This window comes from Oryza sativa, chromosome 6 (assembly GCF_034140825.1).
Source record: "Oryza sativa Japonica Group chromosome 6, ASM3414082v1".
NCBI lineage: Eukaryota > Viridiplantae > Streptophyta > Magnoliopsida > Poales > Poaceae > Oryza > Oryza sativa.
The window spans coordinates 22807783-22834118 of record NC_089040.1 but is presented as its reverse complement, the minus strand read 5'-3'; the positions used below and the strand labels follow the sequence as shown (position 1 = coordinate 22834118).

Genomic DNA, 26336 nt, shown 5'->3' with positions numbered 1-26336 from the left:
TATTCAAACATACAATGTATTTGCAGTGTAAGTTTTAAATTTACGGTGCAACTCAATATAAGTGTAAGTAATTTATAGAGTGAAACATTTTGATTTTTTAAAAATAATGTTTAGGGATTCTTAGTATCAGGATTTCTTTTGCACCAGTTTTTTAAGTTGAGGGGGTCAAGATTTTTGCTATTGCAGTTTAGGGATGAGATTTAAACACGATGGAAAGTTGAGGGAGTTAAAAGTGGTCTTATTTCAATGAATTTTGCCCAAGATATCGATTCAAGAGTTTGAGACCTGATAGCCATTGAATTCAGGCCCAGCCTATAGCAGAAAAAATGTCTGGGCCAGGGTCAAGCAGCCCAAAACTCAGTCCAAAACATGAACCCTCCCATATGTCCTCTCTTTGACCCAAAAATATTGACAATGGAATTTGGCAAATTTTTGTCACGCTCTAAAAACAAAAAATCTCTTTGTAAACCACCATGCATCCCTTTTGTTCCTCAATTGTGGAAAGAAAACTCAGGCAAATCTTTCGTTGCAAATGTTAACAAAAACATCGCATCTTTTCTCGAAAAGGAATTAGCAGATGCAGCGGCGGAGCCAGCGCCCGGCTAGCATGGGCAGCTGCCCGGGCTCCGCCGCATGAATCAACAGTGAGCAGGAGCACTTCTTGTTACCACCACTTCGCCTCATTCAGTGCACTATACTGCAGTGACTAGTACTTAGTTACATGGTTCAGGAGTATATGCAGTTGAGTAATAGTAGCTAATTACTTTCTTAATTATAATTTACTAGTTCATCATCTGTTTTTTCAATTTTAAGATAATACAGGACTATATAATATATATTAAATGGTCTACATACTTATATAGATTTAAGTACACCTTCTACCCATCGCTAGGCTTGCCCGGGCTTAGAAAAATTCGTAGATCCGCCACTAAGCAGATGCAATTTAGGCCCCGTTTAGTTTCCAAAATTTTTTTTCCCAAAAAATCACATCGAATCTTTGTACATATACATAGAGCATTAAATATAGATAAAATAAAAAACTAATTACACAGTTAGGGGGGAAATCGCGAGACTAATCTTTTGAGCCTAATTAGTCTATAATTAGCTATAAGTGCTACAGTAACCTACATGTGCTAATGACGGATTAATTAGGCTCAAAAGATTCGTCTCGCGGTTTCCAGGCGAGTTATGAAATTAGTTTTTCATTCGTGTCCGACCGAAAACCCCTTCCGATATCCGATCAAACGTCTGATGTGACACAAAAAAATTTTCATTTCGCGAACTAAACATGCCCTTAATTAGCAGCATGATGCTGTGTTTCTGTTTCAGTTTTTGTCAGCGTGTGCTTTTCTTTGTTGAGTTTTTTTTATTATTCTGCCAGATCCAATCACATTCATCATCAATCATACAAGCTGTCCACGTGGTCCAACCCAAGAACAATCTACTACCGAGGCTGAACCAGCAACGCCATGGGCGATCGAGGTAGACGCTTCCACCAATCACAACCCTCCACGTGGCACCAACCGGCTGGCAGACGTGGCAGCCACTCGTTCACAAATCTTGCGCGAGATGTGTATGGTGATTAAAATCGAAAACCATACTGTCAAGACGACTAACCACTTTGTAACGGAGGAATTTTAAAGGATAATTGTACATATTAAATTAACTAATGAAATTTTATGTAAAATAAAATTGCCGCGTTTTGAAGGAGGGAATTTAATTTATTTGTTACCCGCTTAATCTCAAAATAAACAATTAATTTTGCAGCAATAAATACATATTCATCTTATGTTATACTCCCTGTGGTTTTCAATGTACGAAGCCACTGATTTTTCGATATATTATTTATATTCGTCTTATTCAAACATTAGTTCATAAAAAATATAAGTGATAAGGATAGATACAAATCCAAAAAATTCTAATTACATATTTATTTGAATATATTTAATGGTCAAACGTGTATCAAAAGTTAATTAGTAGTGGACCAAACAACTATGCAAGCCATCTCCCAAGTACACTATCAAGCTTTTCAAAGATTCATGAGATGTTTAACTATTTACTACTCTTACATGTGGTATTTAACAATTTACCACCTGGATATACATGTTATAGATATGTAAGAATCTACATGTCATAAAAATATGAGAGGTAAATTGTTAAATGTTAAATCTAAAAGTGATAAAGATATGAGAGGTAAATTGTTAAATGTTAAATCTAAAAGTGATAAATAGTTCAATAACCCTTTATTTTAAGGTCAGTTTCAAAGCTAGAAGGGGGAAAACTTACCAATGCATTAGGAAATTGTCTATTGTCCATGCAACAAAATTAATATTTGATGATTGTCTTGAAAAAATAAACAGGTTTTTATTGACGAAAATGTGAACCCAAAAATCCATGGAGTTTCATGTTGACCATTGGAGATTACCACTTGGGGATGAATAACTTAGGCTTCCTTGAACATTTCCAGAGCATTTAATTTTCATGGCATTTTACGATATTGTTTTTTTTTACTCCAGCATGTGAAGGACAAGAATATTTGCTATTTCAAAATTATTATATCATTAAAAGCACAAATTTAAACAACCCCTTACATAATTTGACTTAGTTATGATCATATTTGACATGGCTCAGCTACTCTGTCATCCTATGTGCTGAAAGATTAAAAAAAAATCATCGATACAAGGTAGAGGGTTGGGTTGCATGCTTACATCACGGAACACAACTATGGCATTCTTCTATGTGCTGAGGAAACAAAAGAACACAGTTTGTGGTAGTAAAGCAGGCTTGCTCACACGCTATACCAGTGATATGCTGCTTGGATTAGGGAGTACAATTGCAAAAACATCCTGAAATAAAATAAATGCATCAAATTCACCCCTATGTCACTGCGAATTGATGAACTAAGGAAATGGGAAATGTGCGAGCACTGTTTCCACGATGTAGCCATACATCATTCGGCACACGACGTCCGCATGTCTCAATCAGCAATCGATTTGCCCTAACTAAAAATCTTTAGTTCTTGGATTGGAAATTTCTGTTGCGAAGTTAATTTTATTTTCAGTTTTTAAGACGTCAGTACTGGTTATGAATAAATAAAAGAAAAGGGACATCATCTGCCATCTCAGTATCATTCATGGGATCTTACTTTCACGTGTTAGTATCCAATCGAGCAGGTTATGAATTCGAACCACTGGTGGAGAAACCATCTTTGGTCGGTCGGCCAAAATACACAATAGTCCCGGTTGCAATAAAAACCGGGACTAAAGATATCTTTAGTCCCGGTTCAAAAGGATAGAGTTTTTTTTTATACCAACCGGGACTAAAGATAACACCAACCGGGACTAAAGATCTCTATTATCTTTAGTTACCAACCGGGACTAAAGATAGATCTTTAGTCCCGGTTGGTAACACCAACCGGAATAAAAGATCGGCATGCGCAACATGGGCGGCGAAGAGTACGAGACCAGATCGAGGAGGAGGAGGAGCAGTTAATATATTCTATCTCCTCCCTGGCCTTATCTCTTCCTCCTCCATATCTCTTCCTCTTCTTCCTCCTCTCCTTTTAACTTCTCTCCTCCTTTTCCTCTTTCTCCTCTACCAGCGCCGGCGGGCGGAGGGCCTGGCGGCCAGCGGGCGGAGGGCCTGGCGGCCGGCGGCGCGGAGGCCCGGGCGGCCTCGCGGGCGGGACGGGGGGGTGGCCCGGGCGGCCTCGCGGGCAGCGCGGTGGCGGGGCGGCGCGGCGGCCGAGGCGGCCTCGCGGGCAGCGCGGTGGCGGAGCGGTGCTGCGGCCCGGGTGGCGCGGTGGTTGGGGGCGGCGCGGCGTTGGGCGGTGCGGTGGCGGGCGGTGCGGCGAAGGGCCAGGCGGCCTCGCGGCGGGCGGCGCTCCGGCGGCCGGCGCGGCAGTGGCAACGGGCTTTTTTTTTCTTCTTCTTTTTAGAATTTGTGATTCGGATCTGTGTATTTGATTTGTGTGTGATGTGAATGTGATGTATCTATGATGAATTTTGTAAAATTTGTGATGTATCTGTGATGTATCGATTTGGGGAGTTGAGGATTTGGGGATAATTTATTTGGGATTTTGGGAAGGGGATGGGGTGAAATCAATATAATGAAGAAAAGAAAATAATAATGGAGCAACCGGATCTAGCTAGTCTAGCTCTATCTTTAGTCCCGGTTGGTGTTACCAACCGGGACTAAAAAGGCTCTATCTTTAGTCCCGGTTGGTAACACCAACCGGGACTAAAAATGGATTTTTACTCCCGGTTTTTTCACCCGGGACTAAAGATAGTGATCTTTAGTCCCGGATTGGTAGTCCCGGTTTGAAAACCGGGACTATAGGGGGGTTACGAACCGGGAGTAAAGCCCCTTTCTCCACCAGTGAACAGATGTAATTAAGTAGGGGCGGAGCCAGGATTTTATGTCGATGGTGTCACTAGCAACGATAACAACTTAAGTAAAATAAAATTTGTGCTAATCGATAAAGTAAAATTAAATTTTCCTTTCAAAAATAATTTGAGTTAGAGTAAAGTCCATCACCGGTCCCTAAACTTGTACCGCTGTGTCATCCCGGTCCCTAAACTCGCAAATTGACCGTTCAGGTCCTCAAACTTGTTTGACTGTATCATCCCGGTCCCTAAACATACAGATCACTCGTTTAGGTCCTCCAACTTGTTCAGTTGTGTCACCCCGGTCCCTAAACAGGACGGTCTAAAAACTTTATATCAAAAAATAATTCATAACTTTTTCATGTTAACTCTAATGAAGACAAACTTTATATAAAAATTGTAGCCCTCGACGCGACCTACAACTTTGTAGTTGAAAAGTTTTTGAATTAAAACTGTTTAGGGTCCCAAAATATTGTTGCATATTTATAGATTTTGTAATTTTAATTTTAAAATTACATTTTGGGACAAAAAATGACTTAAAATAAAAAAACATTCAACTACAAAGTTGTAGATCGCGTCGCGGGCTACAAGTTTGATATAAAGTTTATCTTCATTAGAGTTCACATGAAAAAGTTATGAATTATTTTTAAATATAAAGTATTTATACCGTTCTATTTGACCCAGATGATATTCAAATCCAAGTTTAGGGACCGGGGTGACACAGCTGAACAAGTTAGAGGACCTAAACGAGTGATCTGCAAGTTTAGGGACCGGGATGACACAGTCGAACAAGTTTGAGGACCTGAACGGTCGATTTGCGAGTTTAGGGACCGGGATGATACAACGATATAAGTTTAGGGACCGGTGATAGACTCTACTCTTTGAGTTATATTCATGCCAACTATCTAATTGGTGAAACTAAATAATAAAACACTAAATTAAAATTGTTAGATATACATGTGCAAGTGAATAATAATACTCCCTCTGAGTTGATAATACCTGTTGTTTTGGATAAATGCACGGTCTGGCTGTCCGTGCTCATAGAGGGTTAACTTATCTAACGAAAGCTAAAAACAATTCACAGGATGGTATCACAAAGCAAATTATTGTGGTGCCACTCATTGCAAAATAAAAGAAATACTGAAGGCAAGACACAAGTCATTGGTGTCCTGTGAGGCTGTGACACCAATGTTTGTACATTGGATCCGCTCCAAATTAAGGAATACTCCTTCCGGCTAAAAAATTTGATCCTAAAAACACAAGGCAAATTTAGAACTAGTAGTAAGAGAATAAAATAAAATGCCCTTTAGTTAAAGTGCACCTAATCATTATCACTTACCCAATTAGCCAATAAAGTAATACGTATAAGATTCTTATCGGTATTAATTGCACCATATACAAAATACATAGATATCCACCAAGGCGACAAATTATTTGAAACAAGCAGGAGATTGAACTGCTACTTAATTAGCGCCAAACAATACAAATCTCATCATACACCAGTACACCACGCCCTATAGAACTTTGAAATGAACCAGAACACAAATACACTTTCCACTTCATGAGTCTGCAACAAGCACATCCATTGATCAATTATGGCTTTAAATATAAATATACCACCAGATGGGGGAGTTGAAGAGGCTTTACCTGAGACCTCAACAAGTGGCTGAAGAAGAAAATGAAATACATGTTGGTTATGAGGATGATCAGTTTGGAGGTGATGTTTAGGAGGCGCCAACTATGACAAGCGAATGGTCTTTCATAGAACACATATGGCTCTGACATGGATTCATATCCATTGACCGTTGAGTAGGCAAATAACATATCATATAAAATGTATTTAGAGTTGTATGTTTCGTGCATAGCATAGGTTGGATGGCTAACGTAAACCCAAAATTATCCTCAGACACGAAATCACGATAGTAAATTCCTTTGAGGAAAAAAAGAGAGAAATTGCAACAGTATTATATATAAAATACCACTCAACATTGAAAATATCAGGTTGGGGCGCATGACTGTATCAATCAATGCCTACTAATATGATTCGTGTTATTGTCCGTGTTAGTGTTAGTGTTAGTGTTGGATCCCTTCACGAGGGGTGTATTTAGAAATCCGGTATTTGTTCAGGGCTAAACTCGCAAAACTACCCACCCCTCCCCCCCCTCTCAACGACACGACGACATCCGCTTGTATTTCTTTCGTTTAACTTCGTTCTCTCCTCTCCTCTTCCTCCCCCCACCCGCCTCGTCGCCGATCCGATCCGCCTCCGCCTCCGCCTCGCGGCCCGGCCTGCCTGCCTCGCCGCCGGTGGTCCCGATCCGAGGTAAAGCTTCGTCTCGTCTCCCTCTCTCGCGCTTCCGGTGCCCCGCCGCCGGCCAAAATCCCGCCGCGCCGCCGCCTCTCAGCCTGTTTCCCGGCGGATTAGGGCGAGTCCGATCCGTGTGCCTGCGTCCCTGCGTTGATCTCCGTCCTCGCGAGAGCAGCCTCGCCGGCGCCCTGCTGCTTCCCGCCGCATCCTCGCCGTTGGTGCCACCCGTGCTTTCCCCCATCCCTCGCGTCGCGCCTCTCTCTCTCTCTCTCTCTCTGTGCCTTATCGTGAGCTTCTCTTCTAGATCTGGGGGCTTCTCTCTTTGCCTTAACCGAATTGGTGAGGTCTGCCCCCTGATTCAGGGGGGCGCAGGGCGGAGAGATTGGCTGAGAGGCTTTTTCGTTGTTGTCGGTGGATTAGGATGATAGAGCGATCGATCTCGTTAGGCTAATAATTTGTTTGATCCGATCAGGTTGATTGATGGTGTTTTACCTGCGTGCAGGTTGCTCTTGCTGGGCATCAAACATGGGTCTGGTGAAGGATGGCGCCGCCGATTTGGAGGAGGGGACCCTGGAGATCGGCATGGGTGAGTAACGAGATCGGATCCATTGCGTTGTGCTTTTGCGTGATCAGTGGCCTGTGAGTTTTGTGTTTTGCTTCCGGGCTTCTGGCGGCGTACTGGTGCCATTGCAGCTGAACAGTGCCTGCATTGGCACTGGCATGCCAGATTTTTTGTTATGAAAAAAAGGAGCCTGGTTAAACTTTTCAGAAGTTCAGCAAATTGTTTGTGAGGGTCCAATCTTAATGTTTGATCATTGGATGCTGTGATAGCTTAGTTACCCGCTGAATGAAGGGTGGAAATATTGGTGTACAGATACTTAAAATTGCTGGTTATCCTATTTATAATGCTATGCTCACAGTCAGGTTTTGTTCAAGTACTTAACCTAATGTGCCAATCATGATCGGCCCTATTCATTGTCGGCGTTACATTGCAGTTTTAACCGTGCAACACTATGTCATGTCCTTATGTCTTAAGTTTACCATATTCTTTTGTTTGCTTACTATGTTGATTTGCTGTGATTTATAGCACATCTAAAAGTGCAAATTTCACAAAAGCACCATTCATTGTGGTATAGACACTGTTCCAGCTTTCCAGTCTTAGTCATAATGTTGTGATAACAGCAACCTTTGTCAAACGGCCTAATAAAGATGTTGCATACTTTCTTTTTTCAATTTGCAGAGTACAGGACTGTTTCTGGTGTGGCAGGACCTCTGGTTATCTTGGATAAAGTAAAGGTACGTGCTACTGTTCCTCTACAAATTTTCAACAGACTAATCTGGTAGCAAGTTATACTGAGCATTTCTTTCTTCATGTAACTTCTTCAGGGCCCAAAGTACCAGGAAATTGTAAACATCCGATTGGGAGATGGCACCACTCGCCGTGGCCAAGTTCTGGAAGTTGACGGTGAAAAGGCTGTTGTGCAGGTTATCATTTTTCTATTTTTATGAATATCTTTTTTGCTTGAGATTGTATTCAGATTTGCATTTACCCTATGATAGTTCCATTATCCAGAGCACTTACGTTTTATTACTGACTTACTTGATTTTCAGGTCTTTGAAGGCACTTCAGGAATAGACAACAAATATACCACTGTGCAGTTCACAGGAGAGGTAATTTCCTCTTATTCATCTCTTCCTCCTTTTATCTTCACTTCCTGGTATCCATAGTGATTTAAGTGTTCTAATAGGTTAATCACTTTGAGCTGAACAGTGTTAATTTGGAGAATGATTTCACTTTTGGTTGTAATTGATAAAACAAAGGAGTATCGACAAAGCACATGTCATTGTGATTGTCGAGTATTGCATGACTTGAATAATCTATAAGTTTTTGTAGTTTATATCTTTTCCTTGTTTGCATGTAGCACTGAAGTAGCGGCATTGCTTAATATGTGTGGTAATTCTTTCTATAGGTCCTGAAAACTCCTGTCTCACTTGATATGCTTGGGCGCATTTTTAATGGATCTGGAAAACCCATTGATAATGGCCCACCTATTTTGCCAGAGGCCTACTTGGATATCTCTGGTAAGTTTTTGCTCAATTCAGGTGCACTGCTATGGAAATTCATAGTTAAGTGCATGTTCTTTTATCAGTACGGATGGTGGCTAAACTTATATTTCTCTTCTGATAATATTAATAATGTCTTCCGATGTTTATTCCAGGAAGTTCAATTAATCCCAGTGAAAGAACCTATCCAGAAGAGATGATCCAAACAGGGATATCAACCATTGATGTCATGAACTCCATTGCTCGAGGCCAAAAGATTCCCCTCTTTTCTGCTGCTGGTCTTCCTCATAATGAAATTGCTGCCCAAATTTGTCGTCAGGCTGGCCTTGTGAAAAGCTTGGAGAAAGGCAAGCATGCAGAGGTAGCCAAGCATTTCTCTCACATAAAGATAATCTGACTATTTGATGACCCAGTGAGATTTGGGCTCACATATATAGCTTAATAACTTTAGTTGTACATGGAATCCTACATAAGTTCTTGATTTGAACATCCTGTTCTTTTGACAATGATTGGATGTTGGCATTATAGTTTTTGAATTTTTATGGAGAAAAATCCATATGGTATGCTGTAGAGCAATTTACCTGTTCATTTTTTTCCATGGAGACATTTTTGCATCGCTGAATCACTGCTTATTTGCTGATTACTTTTAATCTCCAGGGTGGTGAAGATGACAACTTTGCTATCGTGTTTGCTGCTATGGGAGTGAATATGGAAACAGCCCAATTCTTCAAACGTGATTTTGAAGAGAACGGGTCAATGGAGCGGGTCACCCTTTTTCTGAATCTGGTACATATAGCAGACTTTTGAAGTTCTGATTCATACCAATTTGTTATGCATGGAAACTAATTCTGCTAGTGTATATGTGCTTATTTTCTGTATGGTTATATATGCATCATTTTTAACAGAAGTTGACCTGATTGTTAAAGGTAGAACATATTTTCTAACACCAGGCTACTCTGTTTACAGGCAAATGATCCCACCATTGAACGTATCATCACCCCTCGAATTGCACTGACAACTGCAGAATATTTGGCATATGAATGTGGGAAGCACGTGCTTGTCATCTTGACAGATATGAGTTCATATGCAGATGCGCTCCGTGAGGTATTTTGCTTTTTATCTTTTATGATGTTGTATACTTTGTTTCTTTCTGTTTTATTACCTATTCTTAGACCTTAATTTTAAGGAATCATATACTAATTTGATGTCGTTACTTAACTAAAATGTCATCTGTCATCCGTTTGGTTGCAAATTTTCATGTTTGAATGAATTAAAATCATGAAAAGGCACATTTTCGATTACTTCGCAGCATGCATGGCACTTGTACAAACATATGTGGCATCTAGACTGATCACTTTATCAGAAATGACACTAGCTTGGTTATGACAGTGAAAAGTTCGTGCATTTTCATTTGATGATGTCACCGTTGACCAAAATGGCTAAATGTGGATGTTAAAGTATTCATGTTTCTATTTGCTTCTAACAGTGTGTTGTGGTTTTCTCTATCTAAAATGGTAGTATTGCATTTTCCATGTTATACATCTCCTTTTATGTTCGACTGCAATAAATGATAAATTGCTGAAATTTTATTTATTGTGATTGGCACTAATACAACACGGTAATTGTGCTTATATGTAGGTATCAGCAGCCCGAGAAGAAGTGCCAGGTAGGCGTGGGTATCCTGGATATATGTATACTGATCTGGCAACCATATATGAGCGAGCTGGGCGTATTGAAGGAAGATCAGGCTCCATTACCCAAATTCCCATTCTAACAATGCCTAATGATGGTAAGTGACTGTTTTTGTTGATTTATTTCAGTTTTATATCACCACCACAACTATCTTGAGTATTCTATAAACATGTTGCGTATAAGATTTTTCCTGAAGTATGTGAAGAGTATCATCATATCAGATGTATTATCTGCCGCAGCCTTCTACTTCCCATTTTGTGTATTAAGATTTTGTCTACCATAGAAAGTAATGTGCATGAATATATGCACTAGCCCAGCATGAACATCCATGAGTTGGATGCAAGTTACTTGCGTTGGATCTTTACCATTTATGTTATTACCTAATGTGTGCTTTGTTTAGTCTTAAACAATAAATATGTTTAACATTGTGCTGTTTCATCCTAAACAGATATTACACATCCAACTCCTGATCTTACGGGGTACATTACCGAAGGACAGATATACATTGACAGGCAGCTGCATAACAGACAGGTACTTTCTTTTCTGTTCTTTTATTGAGTAGCAAAGATTTTCTTGGTAAGAGTAACTGGCTGCTTCATACTCCACCTCAATATTATGACACATGAATGTAACTTAATAGATCTTCTATATTTTTTACTCTACCTCAATATTTTCTTGTTACTTTCAGATATACCCACCCATCAATGTCTTGCCATCTCTCTCTCGATTGATGAAGGTGAGATTACTCATCAATATAAATTTCACATAAACTGGTTTCATAACAGTTACATGCTACAATAATTTCCATTTGCGTTCTAAGAACTGTCTAATAATTCTTGCAGAGTGCTATTGGTGAGGGTATGACCCGTCGAGACCATTCAGATGTGTCTAACCAGGTAAACATTTGGACTCCATACATTTGATTTCATTTAAGCTATGGCAAATACTTACAGTGGAGCTCATTTATGCTGTTTCATGTTACAGCTTTATGCCAACTATGCAATTGGGAAGGATGTCCAGGCCATGAAAGCCGTTGTGGGAGAGGAGGCGCTCTCTTCTGAGGATCTGGTTTGTCACTAATAACTATTGAAATAATCCCATGCTGATGTCTCTTTTAGAAGTAAATTTAATATTCTATCTTTATCTGCAGCTTTATTTGGAATTCCTTGACAAATTTGAGAGGAAATTTGTTACACAAGGAGCATATGATACAAGAAACATCTTTCAGTCACTTGACCTAGCATGGACATTGCTTCGCATATTCCCTCGTGAGCTTCTCCATCGTATCCCTGCGAAGACATTGGATCAGTACTACAGCAGAGATGCTACCCACTGATCTATGTTCAGAAAAATCAAATGTTTTCTCTCAAGTGCAGCTTGAATAAATTGAAATGTTTGAACTTGTGGCCTTTTTGCTGTAGTTATATATAGTCCGGTCCTATTCTTTCTGTCGGGTGAGCATAATTCGTTCGTAGATCACTTTGTCACGGCAACTTCTGTAATATTGTGCCATGTATCTTTAAACTTTCACACTTGAGCTCTTTTTGGTTTTCATTCGCCAGAATTGTTAGCAAGAGCATTGTAGGCCAAGATGCTCGAACCTCCAACTCTCCAAGGCACTGGCTGTATCTACTTTTGTGAATGAATAAAGATGGAACAATAAACTGCGATGAAATATACATGTTGTACAATGCGGGTTCTGAAAAATAAATATATGCAAATTTGGTACGCTTCAATTAATCTTTATGGAAATGCTCTTGTGCTCTTTGGCTATTTGTGATGATGCTTCATGTGCAAAATGAACGGTTTGAACCCTGATTGATGTTTAATAATTCTGACCATCAACTTTATATTAAAATAGGTTTATAAAATCTTACAAGTTCATAATATTACAGTGATACCTTTTGAGGTACATCTGTGTATGTTGTTTCTTCTATTTTTAAACTAAGTATTATTAGGAGAAATTATTGATAGGCGTAATTAAAAACTTCTTAACGAGTTTTTGAGGCAAATCTACATGTGACTGGAAGGAGTACATGTTTTCAAGCTTCAAGTGCTCTTTTATATTTGTAGTGAATATATTATTGAAGCTTGAAATCATTAAAATAAAGAAACAGCAGCTTGAAACTAACGGTGAGTTTCCTTTGCTGTGCACACAAGATGACGAAATCTGCCGCTGCAAGTCAAGTTCACTTTGTGTTCGTCCTTTCCAGATTGTTTATGTCACTTGTAGCTTAATAATACGAGTACAAAATGAAATATAATATTTTTGTACGTACGAGAATATGAAGTACTTTAGTACTAGTATCCTACCAAGTCCTACCATATAAAATGCGCTATTTCATACCAATTTAGGTATGACTTGTGATCTTGCTCTGTCGGACTTGTTTTCCAGAATATTTGAGAAACCCAGATCATGAATCAAAATAAAAATCAATGTTATTTAAAATCATGTTTGTTACATTATGATGCTACTTTAAATCACATTAAATTCTAAACTTCAAAATTGATTGAGTACTTGTTCACTATTGTTTGAATTTTCTTTTAAACAAAACACACATATATCAAACATCAAAACATCAATAGTAGATGAAGACATAAGAGACTTGTCTGTTGGATTGTGGATGATCCAATCGTTGGCGTTGGCTTTAGGGTTTAAAGATTTGTCAAAGAACTAAAGATGGTGTCTAATACTACATGTTTCATGTAGGTTGATTGTTGAGCATGCTCTTTCCGTAGGGTTGGGAACTAAACCTTCCAACCCGCAAAACGGAGTGACTCATTAGCATATGGTTAATTAAGTATTAGTTTTTAAATAGATTAATATGATTTTTTAAGCAACTTTCCTATAATTTTTTTTTAAAAGAAACACACCGTTTAGCAGTTTGGAAAGCGTGTACACAGAAAATGATGGAGATGAGTTAGGAAAGGAGGGAAAGAACACAGCCATAAGGGCATGTACAATAGAGACCACTACTACTAGTGGTCTCAACTTGCCACATAGGATAAGACCACAGAAAAGCCACTTATGTCAACAATAGAGACCACTGTTGAGTATATTTTGTGTTACGGGCCCTACCTATTTATGTGTTAGCCCCCATGATATTTGTTCTTATAAAATCAACTATTTAGACCAGAAAAAAAAAACATAGATACCCCTAATCTATATATGACCCACTGTCAATCTCTCTTTTATTTTCTTTTCCTACCCCGCTTTAGCCGTCACATCCCCTTCTCTCGACGCCGCCGCTTCCTCTTCCCACCAACCACGCCGCTCCTCCTCTTCCGCCCCACCGCGCCACTCCTTTTCCGCCACCGCGCCGACGCTGCCTCCTCTTTTGCTGCAGCAGCGGCACTCCTCCTGCTCCGCAACTTCACTTCCACCTCTGGCTTGTCTCCCTCATCTTCTTTGCGAGCGGCAATGGTGGAAGGGCCCAGCATCACCGGTCTCCCCCTCATCTGCGAGCGGAGACGGCGAATCCCAATGATGGCGGTGGAGCGGTGGCAATGAATCCCCATGATGGCGTTGGATCTGGCCACCAGCCTCTCCCCTCCCACCCTCTTCTCGCAGTCGACGGCCGGCGAACTCGCCAGATCCGACGACCTCGGTGGGGGAGTGGCGATGCGAGCACGATGACGGCAGTGGATTTATCCACGAGTTTGCCGGATCTGGTGAGTGGCGACGCGACCACAACGGCGGTGGTGAGCGGCAACGACGACCACGGCAAGTCCTCTTTGACCTCTCCTTTTCCCCAAGCGCGTCACGAGGCTCTAGTTCTCCCCAATGCGTGACCACAAGCAGTGGTTTCACACCTCTTGAGCCGAAGGATGCCCAGGCAATTGTGACCTCTACAGGTACGACAAGGGTTCATGGAACTATGGTCCCCACTGCCACGGGTGCTCGGCTCTGATGTGGAGGCTTGAGAGCACATGACAGGGTGGAGCGTCGTACATGGCCTAAGAAAAGTTGGCAAATTTAACCATCTACCATAAGAAAACATAATCGTTCAATATAAAAGAACCTTGTTAAAAGAAGAATCCAAATGTTTTTCCTCAAAATGTAGTACTACTAAGGTGTGTTCGGGAAGGCTGGTTCTCAACTCCCTCCGCCTCGTTTTCTACGCGTACGCTTTCCAAACTGCTAAACGATACGTTTCTTTTTAAAAAGTTTTTATACAAAAGTTGCTTGAGAAAATCATATTGTTTCATTTTTGAAAAAAAATAGCTAATACTCCCTCCATTCAATAATATAAAGCACAACCACTTTTTTATATCTTTCATAATATAAGGCATGCATGCATGCCATTACCTATGATATATTCTCCATTCAATTACTACTTTTTAAATCCTTTACTTTCATATTCTCTAACTCTATTGGATACATGCATTGTATTTATTAGGATGATCCAAACTACAAGATGATAATAATTATTTCTTGTTTTTTGGTTAAGAGTGGTTGTGCCTTATACTCCTTCCATCCCAAAATAAATGCAGCCATGATTTTCCGCGCCCAACTTTAACCATTCGTCTTATTTGAAAATTTTTTGAAAAAAATAAAACGTAAGTCACGAATAAAGTATTATTCATGTTTTATCATCTCATAACAACAAAAATGTTAAATACTCCCTTCATCTATTTTTGATAGTCATATTTTATCTTGGCACACAGACCAAGGATAAGTAATTCTACTTATCATCCATTTAAATATGCTACTAGTCATTCCTCGTAAACAAGCGTTTTATTAATATTTACATTTCTCGATGCACATGTAGCCAATCTTGTGTGGATGAATGGAGAGTCACACATTAAATCCGAGAAAGTCATTAAGATGATAAGTTGTTGGATTGAAATATGCCTATCAAAAATAAATTTTTTAGATTTGGAAATATGACTATTAAAAGTAGATGGAGGGAGTACAAAAATTTTTTTAATAAGACGGACGATCAAAGTTGGACACGAAAACTCACAGCTGCGCTTATTTTAGGACGGAGATGGTATTTTAGAATAGAGAGAGTATTTAATTAATCATACGGTAACGAGTCGCTATATTTTTCGTGAGTGCGGTTGGTTGGCAACACTGGCTGCCGAACATGTTATCTTTACCCATTCCCTACGATTTATTACACACCCCCGCATGCTCCTCTCTCTCTCTCATAAACTCGCATCTCCCGAGTCCCCACCTCACCGACCTCCACCACACCTCGCCATCCTCCTCCCTTGTCGCGCACACTTCCCCACTCGCCTCCGCCTCGCCCCCCCATGGCGATCGCCGGCGGCACGGGCTGCCGCCGCGGCCTCCTCCTCCCGCCCCTCCTCTTCGCGGCGGCCCTCCTGCTCTCCGCCGCCTCCCCCGCCCGCGCCTTCTACCTCCCCGGCGTCGCCCCGCGCGACTTCCAGAAGGTGATCCGATTCCGAACCTACCCTCTCTCCTCTCTCCTCCCCCTCCTCCTCGGATCTAGCGTTAGGAGGCCCCTCCCGCCCGTCGGTGGCGGCGGATCTGGCCGTACGGGGAGGCGCTGGTCCCAGATCTGGGCTCGGCTCGATGCCTTCGTCCCCCCCTGCATTTCTGGAGGATTGTTCGCGCGTGGTTTAGGGTTTTATGGGAGTGGCGAGTGGAATGGTGAATATCCGGACGAATGGATGGGTTTAGGTTCGCGTGTTTTTTTATTTTTCTGGGCTACGATACGAGGGGTTAAGGGAGAGCATTTCGCGGGAGGCAATGCCTATCTCGCCTTCGATTGCCTGTGACTTATACTTTGGTGAGATAGCTTGTATTGGTGTTGGAATAATCTGTCGTACTGTATTTTTGCTTTTTGGTGGTAGGATCATCTGTGTTTAGTTTAGTGTAGACTGTAGAGCGCACAAAGAATCCAGAGGGAGCAATTTTCATGTAGGATGACCTAACGTAGAGTTTTCCATTTTGAATTCATGTAGAGGCACGGATACGTTATGGGCGTTGTTTGGTTGGTGCTTGATTTTTCCATTTTGTCGTGTTGGGATTTTGTATTTACTGGTCCTATAACTACGTTTGTGTTTAGGTTGCGGATACGACAAAATCACCAGTAATTGTTTATGTTGGCTGATTGGGTAATATAGTTATTACTGAGTGTAATATTAATAAAATGGAATAACAAAAACTGGAGAAACAGACCTGAGCTGAAGCATATTAAGGAGTTAACTTTTGGTAGTGTGATTGAAGTGCCCTTGATAATATCTCAAAACATGTATAATGTGAGAAAAGTGGGTGGTGATGGGTAGAGTTGGTAGGGTCAAAGGTGCCAACTATTAGTAAACGTGTACCTTATGAGGCATGAAAAAAATTCCATTTAAGTCGCACTAGAGTTGTCGCATAAGATGGCCATTTTAGAATGTCCAAGATTCTGTAAAACTGTCATGTTTATCCTACGATGTCTTTCGATCCTGCATAACTGGCATCTTTAAGCTCATATTTGGTCTTGTTGAATGTAGTTCAGATGAGTATAAACTGTGTATTCTATAATGATAATCCTTATGGGAAGCATGACACACGTTCTTGATTGAAGAAGTTTGACCTGTAGAACAGTTCATGATAGTAGTCCTAGGTTGGCACTTTCTAGTCCAAAATGTCCAGTTACGAAGGGAATCTGGAAGACATGCCTTATATTTTTTTATATATCTTACTAATGTTTGCATGAGATGTGATCAAATTGAGATGATTGTCCCATGCTTTATGTTTGTGCGATTCCCCTCATTATTCTGCACTGACAGCAGCTATTTTGTTGCTAATTTATTTTGAAAGGTCAGCTAACCATTCAATTTGCAGGATGATGAGCTTCAAGTTAAAGTCAACAAGCTTTCGTCTACGAAGACACAACTTCCATATGACTACTATTTTCTAGACTACTGCAAACCTGAGGCAATTAAGAATAGTGCTGAGAACTTAGGGGAAGTCCTTCGTGGGGATCGCATTGAAAACTCTGTCTATAATGTAAGGCTATTACTTTTCTAATTGCTCTAGTTTCAACACAAGATGATGCTGCTTGTAGGGCTAGGGAGCAGTGGAGCTTTGCCACTTACTATGCAAAACTGTTTGTTCATTAGCTATAGTTTAACTTTTTCAACTCTTGTAGTTCAAGATGAGGAGGGATGAGACCTGCAAGGTTGTTTGTCGATCAAAGCTTTCTCCAGAAGCTGCAAAGAATTTCAAAGAAAAGATTGACGATGAGTATCGAGTGAACATGTATGCTATAAATTTTCACCTTGTTATTTCTAATCAGCTATCTAGCCAGCTGATATATTGTACTATATGTTCAGCAGATACATTCAAAATACAGCAACTGAACTTTTTTCCCTCTTAATAACCTTTTTTTCTCAGGATTTTGGATAATCTCCCAGTTGTGGTGCCTAGACAAACAAGGGAAGGAAGCCAAACACCAAGCTTTGAGCATGGTTACCGAGTTGGTTATAAGGTGAGTATCTCGCTAAGTCAGTTGTTTAAACTTCAAATGCTGATCAATGGGCCTTCATCAGTTTGATGTTTGCATATAATATTGCCAGCTCAAGGATGACAAGTATTATATCAACAATCACTTAAGTTTTAAAGTCTTGTATCATGAAGACCCAAACTCTCCTGATGCTCGTATTGTTGGCTTCCATGTGATTCCTAGCAGGTATTGTATACAATACCATTTGATCTTATATTTATATTATCAGTTCCTACAGTTTGTCCTCTGCTGCTTACATGTTTTTCTTATTGTAGCAGTTCCTGCTATGGTGAAATTGTTAGGTTATTTCATTATGGTTTATTTTCATAGTTAATCAGCGTGAAACCATTGCAATATCATGTATGCTCATTGTTTTAATTGTTTTACTGATTTGCAAATGAGTCTGGGATGTAGATGCAGATATTAGGAAAAAAGTATTCCACTGTTCTATGCAATTCTGTTTGTACGAGGTATAATGTCCCTTTTGCTTGCCTTTTTGTTTACAGCATTAAGCATGAATACAGTGCTTGGGATGACAAGAACCCTACAGTGCAAACTTGCAATGCTAACAATAAGATAACTCCTGGTAGCCACACGCCTCAAGACGTGGTTCCTGAAGCATATGTTGTATTCTCTTATGATGTTACCTTTGAGGTAGAGCTTCCTTCTGAAGACTCTTTTGATGAACTACTTGTTCCCCTCGATTTGATTTATTTGAATTGAACTGTTGCAGGCTAGTGAGATCATATGGGCATCTCGTTGGGATGTCTATCTTCTTTCAAGTGATAGCCAGATCCATTGGTTCTCAATCATTAACTCACTGATGATTGTCCTTTTCCTTTCTGGCATGGTAGCCATGATCATGATGAGAACTCTTTACAAGGATATTGCAAACTATAATCAGCTTGACAACCAGGATGAGGCCCAGGAAGAAACTGGCTGGAAGTTAGTGCATGGTGATGTCTTCAGGCCACCTGTCCACTCAGGCCTCCTTTGTGTTTATGTTGGAACTGGTGTGCAGTTCTTTGGAATGACACTGGTAACCATGATGTTTGCGCTACTTGGATTCTTGTCCCCTGCAAACCGTGGTGGACTAATGACTGCTATGGTCCTTCTGTGGGTGTTCATGGGTGTATTGGCAGGATACACCTCATCTCGCCTATATAAGATGTTCAAAGGCACTGAATGGAAGAAAATCACCCTCAAGACTGCCTTTATGTTTCCTGGTATAATCTTTGCACTCTTTTTCTTCCTAAATGCCCTGATCTGGGGTGAGAAATCATCAGGTGCAGTTCCCTTTGGAACAATGTTTGCTCTGTTCCTCCTTTGGTTTGGCATCTCTGTGCCGCTAGTCTTTGTTGGAAGTTTCTTGGGCTTCAAGCAGCCAGCCATTGAGGACCCAGTGAAGACAAACAAGATTCCCAGGCAAATTCCTGAGCAGGCATGGTACCTGCAGCCAGCTTTCTCAATACTTGCTGGTGGCATATTGCCATTTGGCGCTGTCTTCATCGAGCTCTTCTTCATTCTGACATCAATCTGGCTGAACCAGTTCTACTACATCTTCGGCTTCCTCTTCATAGTCTTCATCATCCTCATCGTTACTTGTGCTGAGATCACAATTGTGCTCTGCTACTTCCAACTATGCAGCGAGGACTATCACTGGTGGTGGAGAGCATACCTGACTGCTGGCTCTTCAGCACTGTATCTTTTTGCTTATGCCATCTTCTACTTCTTCAACAAGCTGGAGATCACGAAGCTTGTTTCAGGCATTCTCTACTTTGGTTACATGCTGATCATCTCGTATGCTTTCTTCGTGCTGACTGGTACCATTGGCTTCTATGCTTGCTTCTGGTTCGTGAGGAAGATATATGCTTCTGTGAAGATCGACTGATGAGACAGCTCGAAACATCATCTGCTACAAATGTGATACAATGGTGTCTCCCAATTAACATATATAAATGGAAGTGGGATGTGCGACCGGATTGGATGGTTTTTGGTAGAACATGTAGTCTGGTAGGAGGTAAGAATTGCCTGATGTTCAAGAGAGTTCTTGATACTCCCTGTAGCGTGACATGAATTTTGTAACTCTGAAGATGTTTGAGTGCTTCTTGTAATATTCCATGTCTCTTTATCTTACGGCTTCACATATTTCTTTTTCTGGAGATTTGAGGCATATCACATTCGAACATACGTACTTTATCATGGTTTGCTATCCACTAGCTGGAGATTTGCTTGTGCTGGGTGTCCACTCTTTGCCAGCAACACCGTGCAATATTTTTGGTGTACATTGCAACAATATTACACAATCATCTTAATTAGCAAACATGGACATTATTTCTTAGTTACATGAGATTATTGAGCATGCATATGACCAAACAATCTAAACCACTCTTCATCAGTGAGTGATCTTATTTCGCAGTGGCCAATCACAATGTTACGGCAAAAATGGCATTTAACTGGAATGGGCATGCTGAGGAGGAGCTCATGGCGCCGGCGCCGGCGACGGAGGCAGCGGCGTTGCCGGGGTGAGCGGCGTGGCGGCCGTCCTGGCGACGAGGCCGCACGCCATGGCGTCCTTGGGCACGTCGAGCTCGTGCATCCTGTCCTCCCCCTCGACGAAGACGACGCCCATGCCCATGTGGAGGTGCGGCTCGATGTGGCAGTGGAACGCCCACGCGCCGGTGTTGTTGGCGACGAACCGAAGCGCCGTCCACCCGTGCGGGAAGACCACCGCCGTGTTCCGCAGCGGCGGGTCGGCGGCGTTGAGCCCCGCCGCGTGCGCCGCCGGGTCGTACCGGCCGTCGCCGTAGCCGAGCACCCAGAAGTCGTGGCCGTGGAGGTGCCACGGGTGCGTCTCGCTCACCTCCTCCCTCAGCATGTTGGCGTTCTGGAGCACCACGTCCACCACGCCGCCGTGTCGCAGCCGGAACACCCTGTCGCTCGCCGTCGTCGCGTTGTTCGCCGGCGGCCTCATCACGTCGTAGTCCTCCGGGAACGCCGCCGGCGGCTCGCCGGACGCGTCGAACGCGCTGTCCTGGAGGCCGTGGTGGAAGGCGCCCAGGTACGGCGTCGCCGGCAGCGTCAGGGACACGTTGTTGATGGACCACCTGTAGCGCCCGTCCATGAGGTTCTGCGTGTTGAGCAGGACGATCTGCCGGTCGGCGGCCGCCGGCGGCGGCCGGTTGGTGTCCTTGCGCGCCCTGATGCTGTAGGTGAAGGCCTTGCTGCGCTGTGTGTCGTTCCACGCCGGCGTCACGGGGGGCTCGCCGGCGGGCAGCTGGAGCGGCGGCGGCGCCGCGTTGCCGTTGCCGTAGCTGAGGATGGCGAGCGCCGGCACCGTCTTGGGGTGGCGCCCCCTGACGCCGACGGAGATCCAGTAGCTCGCCGGCTTCTGGTCGGCCTTGAGGAGGACGGAGTAGCTCTCGCCGGAGTAGATGTCGATGTCGTCGACCACGAACGGCTCCACGTGGTTCCCGTCGGCCTCCACCACCGTCATCTTGTGCTGCCAAAATTTTACCATTTGCAAAATTTCTTCAATTTCATTGAAATTGTTACAACAAGTCACATCAAGCTACTGTTGAAGATGATGACCGACACTCATTCATATATTTTCGAGCGTGATTAAATCAGTATACTTACATTTATGCTCCCTTATTATACATCATGATAGTATACGTGCGTCTTTCGTACAATCTAAAAAATACAATCCATAAAAAACATTGAATTATCTTACCCCTTGAATCTTGACGTTGAGGAGAGAAAGGGAGGTGGTGCTGGCGATCCTAAGGCGGTAAGTCTTCCCCTGCTCGACATTGAACACGACAGGGGCGCACTGGCTCCTGGGGCAGTACGGCCCGCACTCGCTCCTCCTCAGGCACTTCTCCTGGTCGCTGCACATCTTCTGGTCGTCGACGCAGGTCTCCACGTTCTCGTTGAGGAGCTTCTCAAAGCTCTTCCTCGCTGGCCCCAGCGTGCACTCGAACTGTCCTCTCCCATTGATCAAGATCGTCTACAATTTGCAAAAAACTAACTGTTAGCACTCACCGGTATAGATGGCCATAAGGGCCGCCCGACACGGGCTAGGCACGGCCCGAGGCGAGTCGAGCCGTGCCGTGCCGGCCTGAAGGCACGGGTGACCCATCGTGCCTTCTTTATCGACATGGTTCTCTATCACCGGAGATGGCGGCGACGATGACGACGGCGGCGATGTGTTTTTTTATTTACCTGGGGCTCGCCGATCCACTCGAAGTGCCTGTCCTTGCCGTCGAGTCCGGCGGCCTGGGCGTAGACGTTCTGGTGCCACCAGTCGCTGAGGAGCATCATGGGGAGCTCGCCGCCGTCGTCGTACTGGTGGCGGAACGGCTCGGGCTGCTCCGGCGAGTCGAGGACGATGAGGGAACCGTACAGGCCCGCGGCGCGCTGCATCCCGAAGTGGCCGTGGTAGAAGTAGGTGCCCGGCTTGTCGGCGACGAACTTGTAGACGAACGTCTCGCCCGGGTTCACTGCGCACTGGGATATCGATGCCGTCCCGTCCGCCCACGGCGTGCCAAACTGCATGCGTGGTAATTGATTTTACATCATTTTTCATTATATTCATTCTAGAATTATAAAACTCGTAGTTGTGTAGTAGTTTAGATTACTGTTATAGTAAGTAAAATGCATGACCTTTCTAGTTTCTACTCAGTTTATGTTGTTTTGAGTAAATTTATAGTTCTTTGAGAAGAAAATGAGAGGTACTATTTTTTACACAGTTAAGTACAAAATTTGCCACTTCTCAATACTACGAGAAGATAAAAAAAACTATACTTCAAAAGTTATTAATACCTCTCCATGCCTCTTAAGAATCATAATTTTTTTTCTTAAGTTTTAGGCTGTGCTCGAGCTGGTTAGTGCATAAAAGGAAAATATAAAAGCAGAGTAGGGCTTATACTCTGTTACAAAGTTAAGTTAAACTACGATTTTTTTTTCACAAACTGTATTTTTTTAAAAAGAGAACAAGTTATTCTAAAGCAAAGTTGTTTCTCGCAACTTCGGAAGCGACACTGACGGTGGTGCAGTGTGGGTGGTTCCAGAATCCAGATAGACCCGCTTTATTAGTTTGTGCCTTTTCTTTTCAAACACACGACAATTTACTTTGAGCTTTTCCTGTTCAAAAATAAAATCTTCTTCGTGTTTTCCTGTTTTAGGGGTTGCTAGAAAACCAGTGGCCAGTTCGAGGCGGTGACACTAGATTAATAAAGTAAATAAAATTATATGACTAATGATAATGATTAGTTGATATGTGAAAGTAGATAGAGAAAAAAAGAGAAATACTTATGATTCGCTGAGACTAAAGAGAATCCATGTACTCCATCCGTTTCACATGTAAGTCATTCTAACATTTCCCATATTCATATTGATATTAACGAATACATATATATTTATCTAGATTTATTAACATGAATATGAATGTGGGAAAAGTTAGAATGACTTACATTTTGAAACGGAGGAAGTATATACATTTGTCAAGTTATATCGATAAAGTTGTTATATTTTAAGATAAAATATTATATTTTAATAAAAAGTTAAACACAAGAAGTTATTATATTAAACATAAGAAGTTATTATATTCTAGTATGGACCGAATAACTATATACTCTCTCCGTCTTAATATATAAGGGATTTTGGGTGGATAGACGGTTCAGATTCGTTGCACTAGGATGTGTCCCATCCACCCAAAATCTCATATATTTTTTTTATATGGAGAAAGTATAACGTTGGTTTCGACTTGAAAAAAAAAAAAGAAGGAACTGTATGATTGTAAAACTTTGTCCGGTCACTATGCTACCAGTAGAGTGTACTAGTACCTGTCTGATGCCGTGCCAGTGGATGACGACGCCCTCGGTGTGCATCTTGTTGTTCATGGTGACGCTGATCACGTCGCCGGCGCGCGCGGTGATGTTGGGCCCCGGGAACCTGCCGTTTATCCCGATCATCACCCGCTGCTGGCAGTCCGGCGCCCACAGTACGTACTCCACGTCCCACGTCACCTCCACCGTCGCCGCCGCCGCCGCCATGCCGGCGCAGCACGCCGCCGCCATGGCGGCGGCGGCGGCGACGACGAGCAGCTGCACGGCGGCCGCCATGGCTGGCCGGCTCGATCTCCGAGGAGGAGGAGGGGCCAGTATAGTGAGTGGTGTGTGTCACGAGGCTCTTGGAAGTGAGCTATGCTACACTATGGGGAGGCCATGCTTTCTTTCTTTATATATAGGTGTGCCCAGATTAGCTGCATTGGTTATTCATGTTTTGTGAGGGGTAATAAAATTAAGTAGGGTGTAAATTAAATTTCTGTTATGTTTGGAAACATGCTGATATGGGAGATTCCTTGAGCACGAAATTTTCTGCTTGTTTGTAGTACTTGGTTGCTGTGTAATACTCCCTCCGTTTTAGGTTATAAGACATTTTAACTTTGGTCAAAGCCAAACTGTTTTAAGATGAATAATACCTTTTTTCTTCAAATGAAGGTTAATTGGGCTCAAGATTTCATGCCTATACGTATCTCTAGGAATTTTCTTTAGAAGATTGAGAACTTTAAATCTAATTTTGATGAGTTTTTATTTATTCGATGGTTTTCACTTGATATACCTCGTGTGTGGACATTACTGACCGATAACGTCTTAGTCTTGCTCGTTCGTCCATGGGGGCAGCATGCCCCTAATATAATTCCAAAGTTGTCAATTATGTGTCAGCAATCATTGATGAACAATCACTACCGGAGAAACCGTTTGTAATTCCGGTTGGGACCCCCTGTAGTCTCGGTTTTTTAACCGAGGCTATAAATCCGGGACTAAAGATACCCATCTTTAATCCCGGGTGAAATAACCAGGAGTAAAGTTGAATCTTTACACCAACCGGGACTAAAGAGAGAGTAGTGACAGTTCCGGTTGGTCCCCTTTTCTTTTTTTTTTTATTGTTTCTTTGCTACTTGCTAGAGTTAATCCTTATATTTTCTCCCAAATCGAGTGCCACGCATATCCTCAAATCAAAGTAACATCCCAAATTATTCACATCACAAATCCTAAGTTACTTATACACACAAATCAAATACATCACAAATCCTAAAAAAATACACACAAATCAAATACATCACAGATTATACATATCAGATCCATGTAATGAATCACAAATTCTAAAAAAAAAGAAATTATACATATCAATGAATCACAAATTATATAAAAAAAAGGGACACCGGTAGAGGAGAGGGCGCCCGGCCTATGCATGCGCGCCTCCCCTCCCGCCAGCTGCCGCCGCCTGCCACGGCCGCCGCCTGCCGCCACTCGCCACGGCTGCCGCCTGCCGCCTGCAGCCCCATGCGTGGCCCCGCCGGGCACCGCCGTGCGTGGCCCCACCGCCCGCTGGCCGCCAGCTTGTCGCCGTTGTCCGCCGGATGGGAGGGGAGGAGGGGGAGAAGAGGGGAGGGGAGGAGGAAGGGGAGGAAGAGAGGGGAGGGGAGGAGGAAGGGGATCTAAGGGGTAGGAGGAGAGGGTATGATCCGATCTTATTTAAATATCTCGGTGAGGAGGAAAGTCTCGTCTGGGACTTAATCGATCGGAGATGGGAGAGAAATATTTAAAGATGGATTTTTACTCCCGTTTGATAATACCAACCGGGATTAAAGATCTAAATAATCTTTACTCGGTTGGTAACACCAACCGGGACTAAAGATCAAAAAAATTTTAACCGGGACTTAAAAACAATTTTTAGTCTATCAGCCGACCTAGCAAAAATCACTTCTCCAGTAGTAAATCTGCATATATAGGCTCTGTTTAGTTCCCAGAACAAAAACACGCTGCCACATCGAATGTTTGTACACATGCATGGAGTATTAAATGTAAGAAAAAAAACCAATTACACAGATTGCGTGTAAATTGCGAGACGAATCTTTTAAGCCTAATTGTGCCATGATTTGACAATGTGGTGCTACATTAAACTTTTGCTAATAATGGATTATTTAGGCTTAATAAATTCGTCTCGCATTTTTCTGGCGGAATCTATAATTTGTTCTGTTATTAGACTACGTTTAATACTTTAAATGTGTGTCGGTATATCTGATGTGACAACCAAACCCAAAAATTTTCCCCAACTAAACGAGGCCATAGATAGTAGTACCATAATACCATACATTCGTTCTAAATATAAGAAGTTTTAGGATTAGACACGGATATTAAGAAATCAGTTGAAATTCAATCGGAGGAGGTTATGATTGATTGAGAAGAGAAATAATTGAATAATTTGAATGGTGAAAGGTTGTGATTGGTTGAGAAGAAAATATAGGTATATAAGTTGTTATATTTTAAGACAAATTTTGAATGCTAAAAATTATTTTATTTTGAAACAAAGGGAGTAGCAAATTGTTACAATTGTAGGAATATTATCTTACATATC

General features: G+C 42.1%; 3 protein-coding genes across 3 annotated transcripts; 2 read left to right on the top strand and 1 right to left on the bottom strand.

Moving 5' to 3' along the window:
• Positions 1-6555: 6555 nt before the first annotated feature.
• On the top strand, positions 6556-12124 carry LOC4341339 (V-type proton ATPase subunit B 1). The gene is made up of 15 exons (XM_015788268.3): positions 6556-6708; positions 7196-7279; positions 7934-7989; positions 8080-8178; positions 8305-8364; positions 8664-8775; positions 8913-9118; positions 9415-9543; positions 9724-9861; positions 10396-10546; positions 10898-10980; positions 11138-11185; positions 11292-11345; positions 11434-11517; positions 11600-12124. The coding sequence occupies exons 2-15, from the start codon at positions 7219-7221 to the stop codon at positions 11783-11785; spliced, it is 1467 nt and encodes a 488-aa protein (XP_015643754.1). The 5' UTR covers positions 6556-6708; positions 7196-7218; the 3' UTR covers positions 11786-12124.
• Positions 12125-15632: 3508 nt separating this feature from the next.
• On the top strand, positions 15633-20128 carry LOC4341338 (transmembrane 9 superfamily member 7). Its single transcript, XM_015787753.2, has 7 exons — positions 15633-15849; positions 17252-17416; positions 17559-17668; positions 17804-17897; positions 17986-18098; positions 18419-18566; positions 18646-20128. Exons 1-7 carry the CDS (start codon positions 15709-15711, stop codon positions 19801-19803), a joined length of 1929 nt encoding a protein of 642 aa, XP_015643239.1. The 5' UTR covers positions 15633-15708; the 3' UTR covers positions 19804-20128.
• Positions 20129-20195: 67 nt separating this feature from the next.
• Positions 20196-24146, bottom strand: LOC4341337 (L-ascorbate oxidase). The gene is made up of 4 exons (XM_015787755.3): positions 23759-24146; positions 22137-22463; positions 21646-21921; positions 20196-21414 (listed from the first exon to the last, which is right to left on the bottom strand). The coding sequence occupies exons 1-4, from the start codon at positions 24035-24037 to the stop codon at positions 20395-20397; spliced, it is 1902 nt and encodes a 633-aa protein (XP_015643241.1). The 5' UTR covers positions 24038-24146; the 3' UTR covers positions 20196-20394.
• Positions 24147-26336: the final 2190 nt, after the last annotated feature.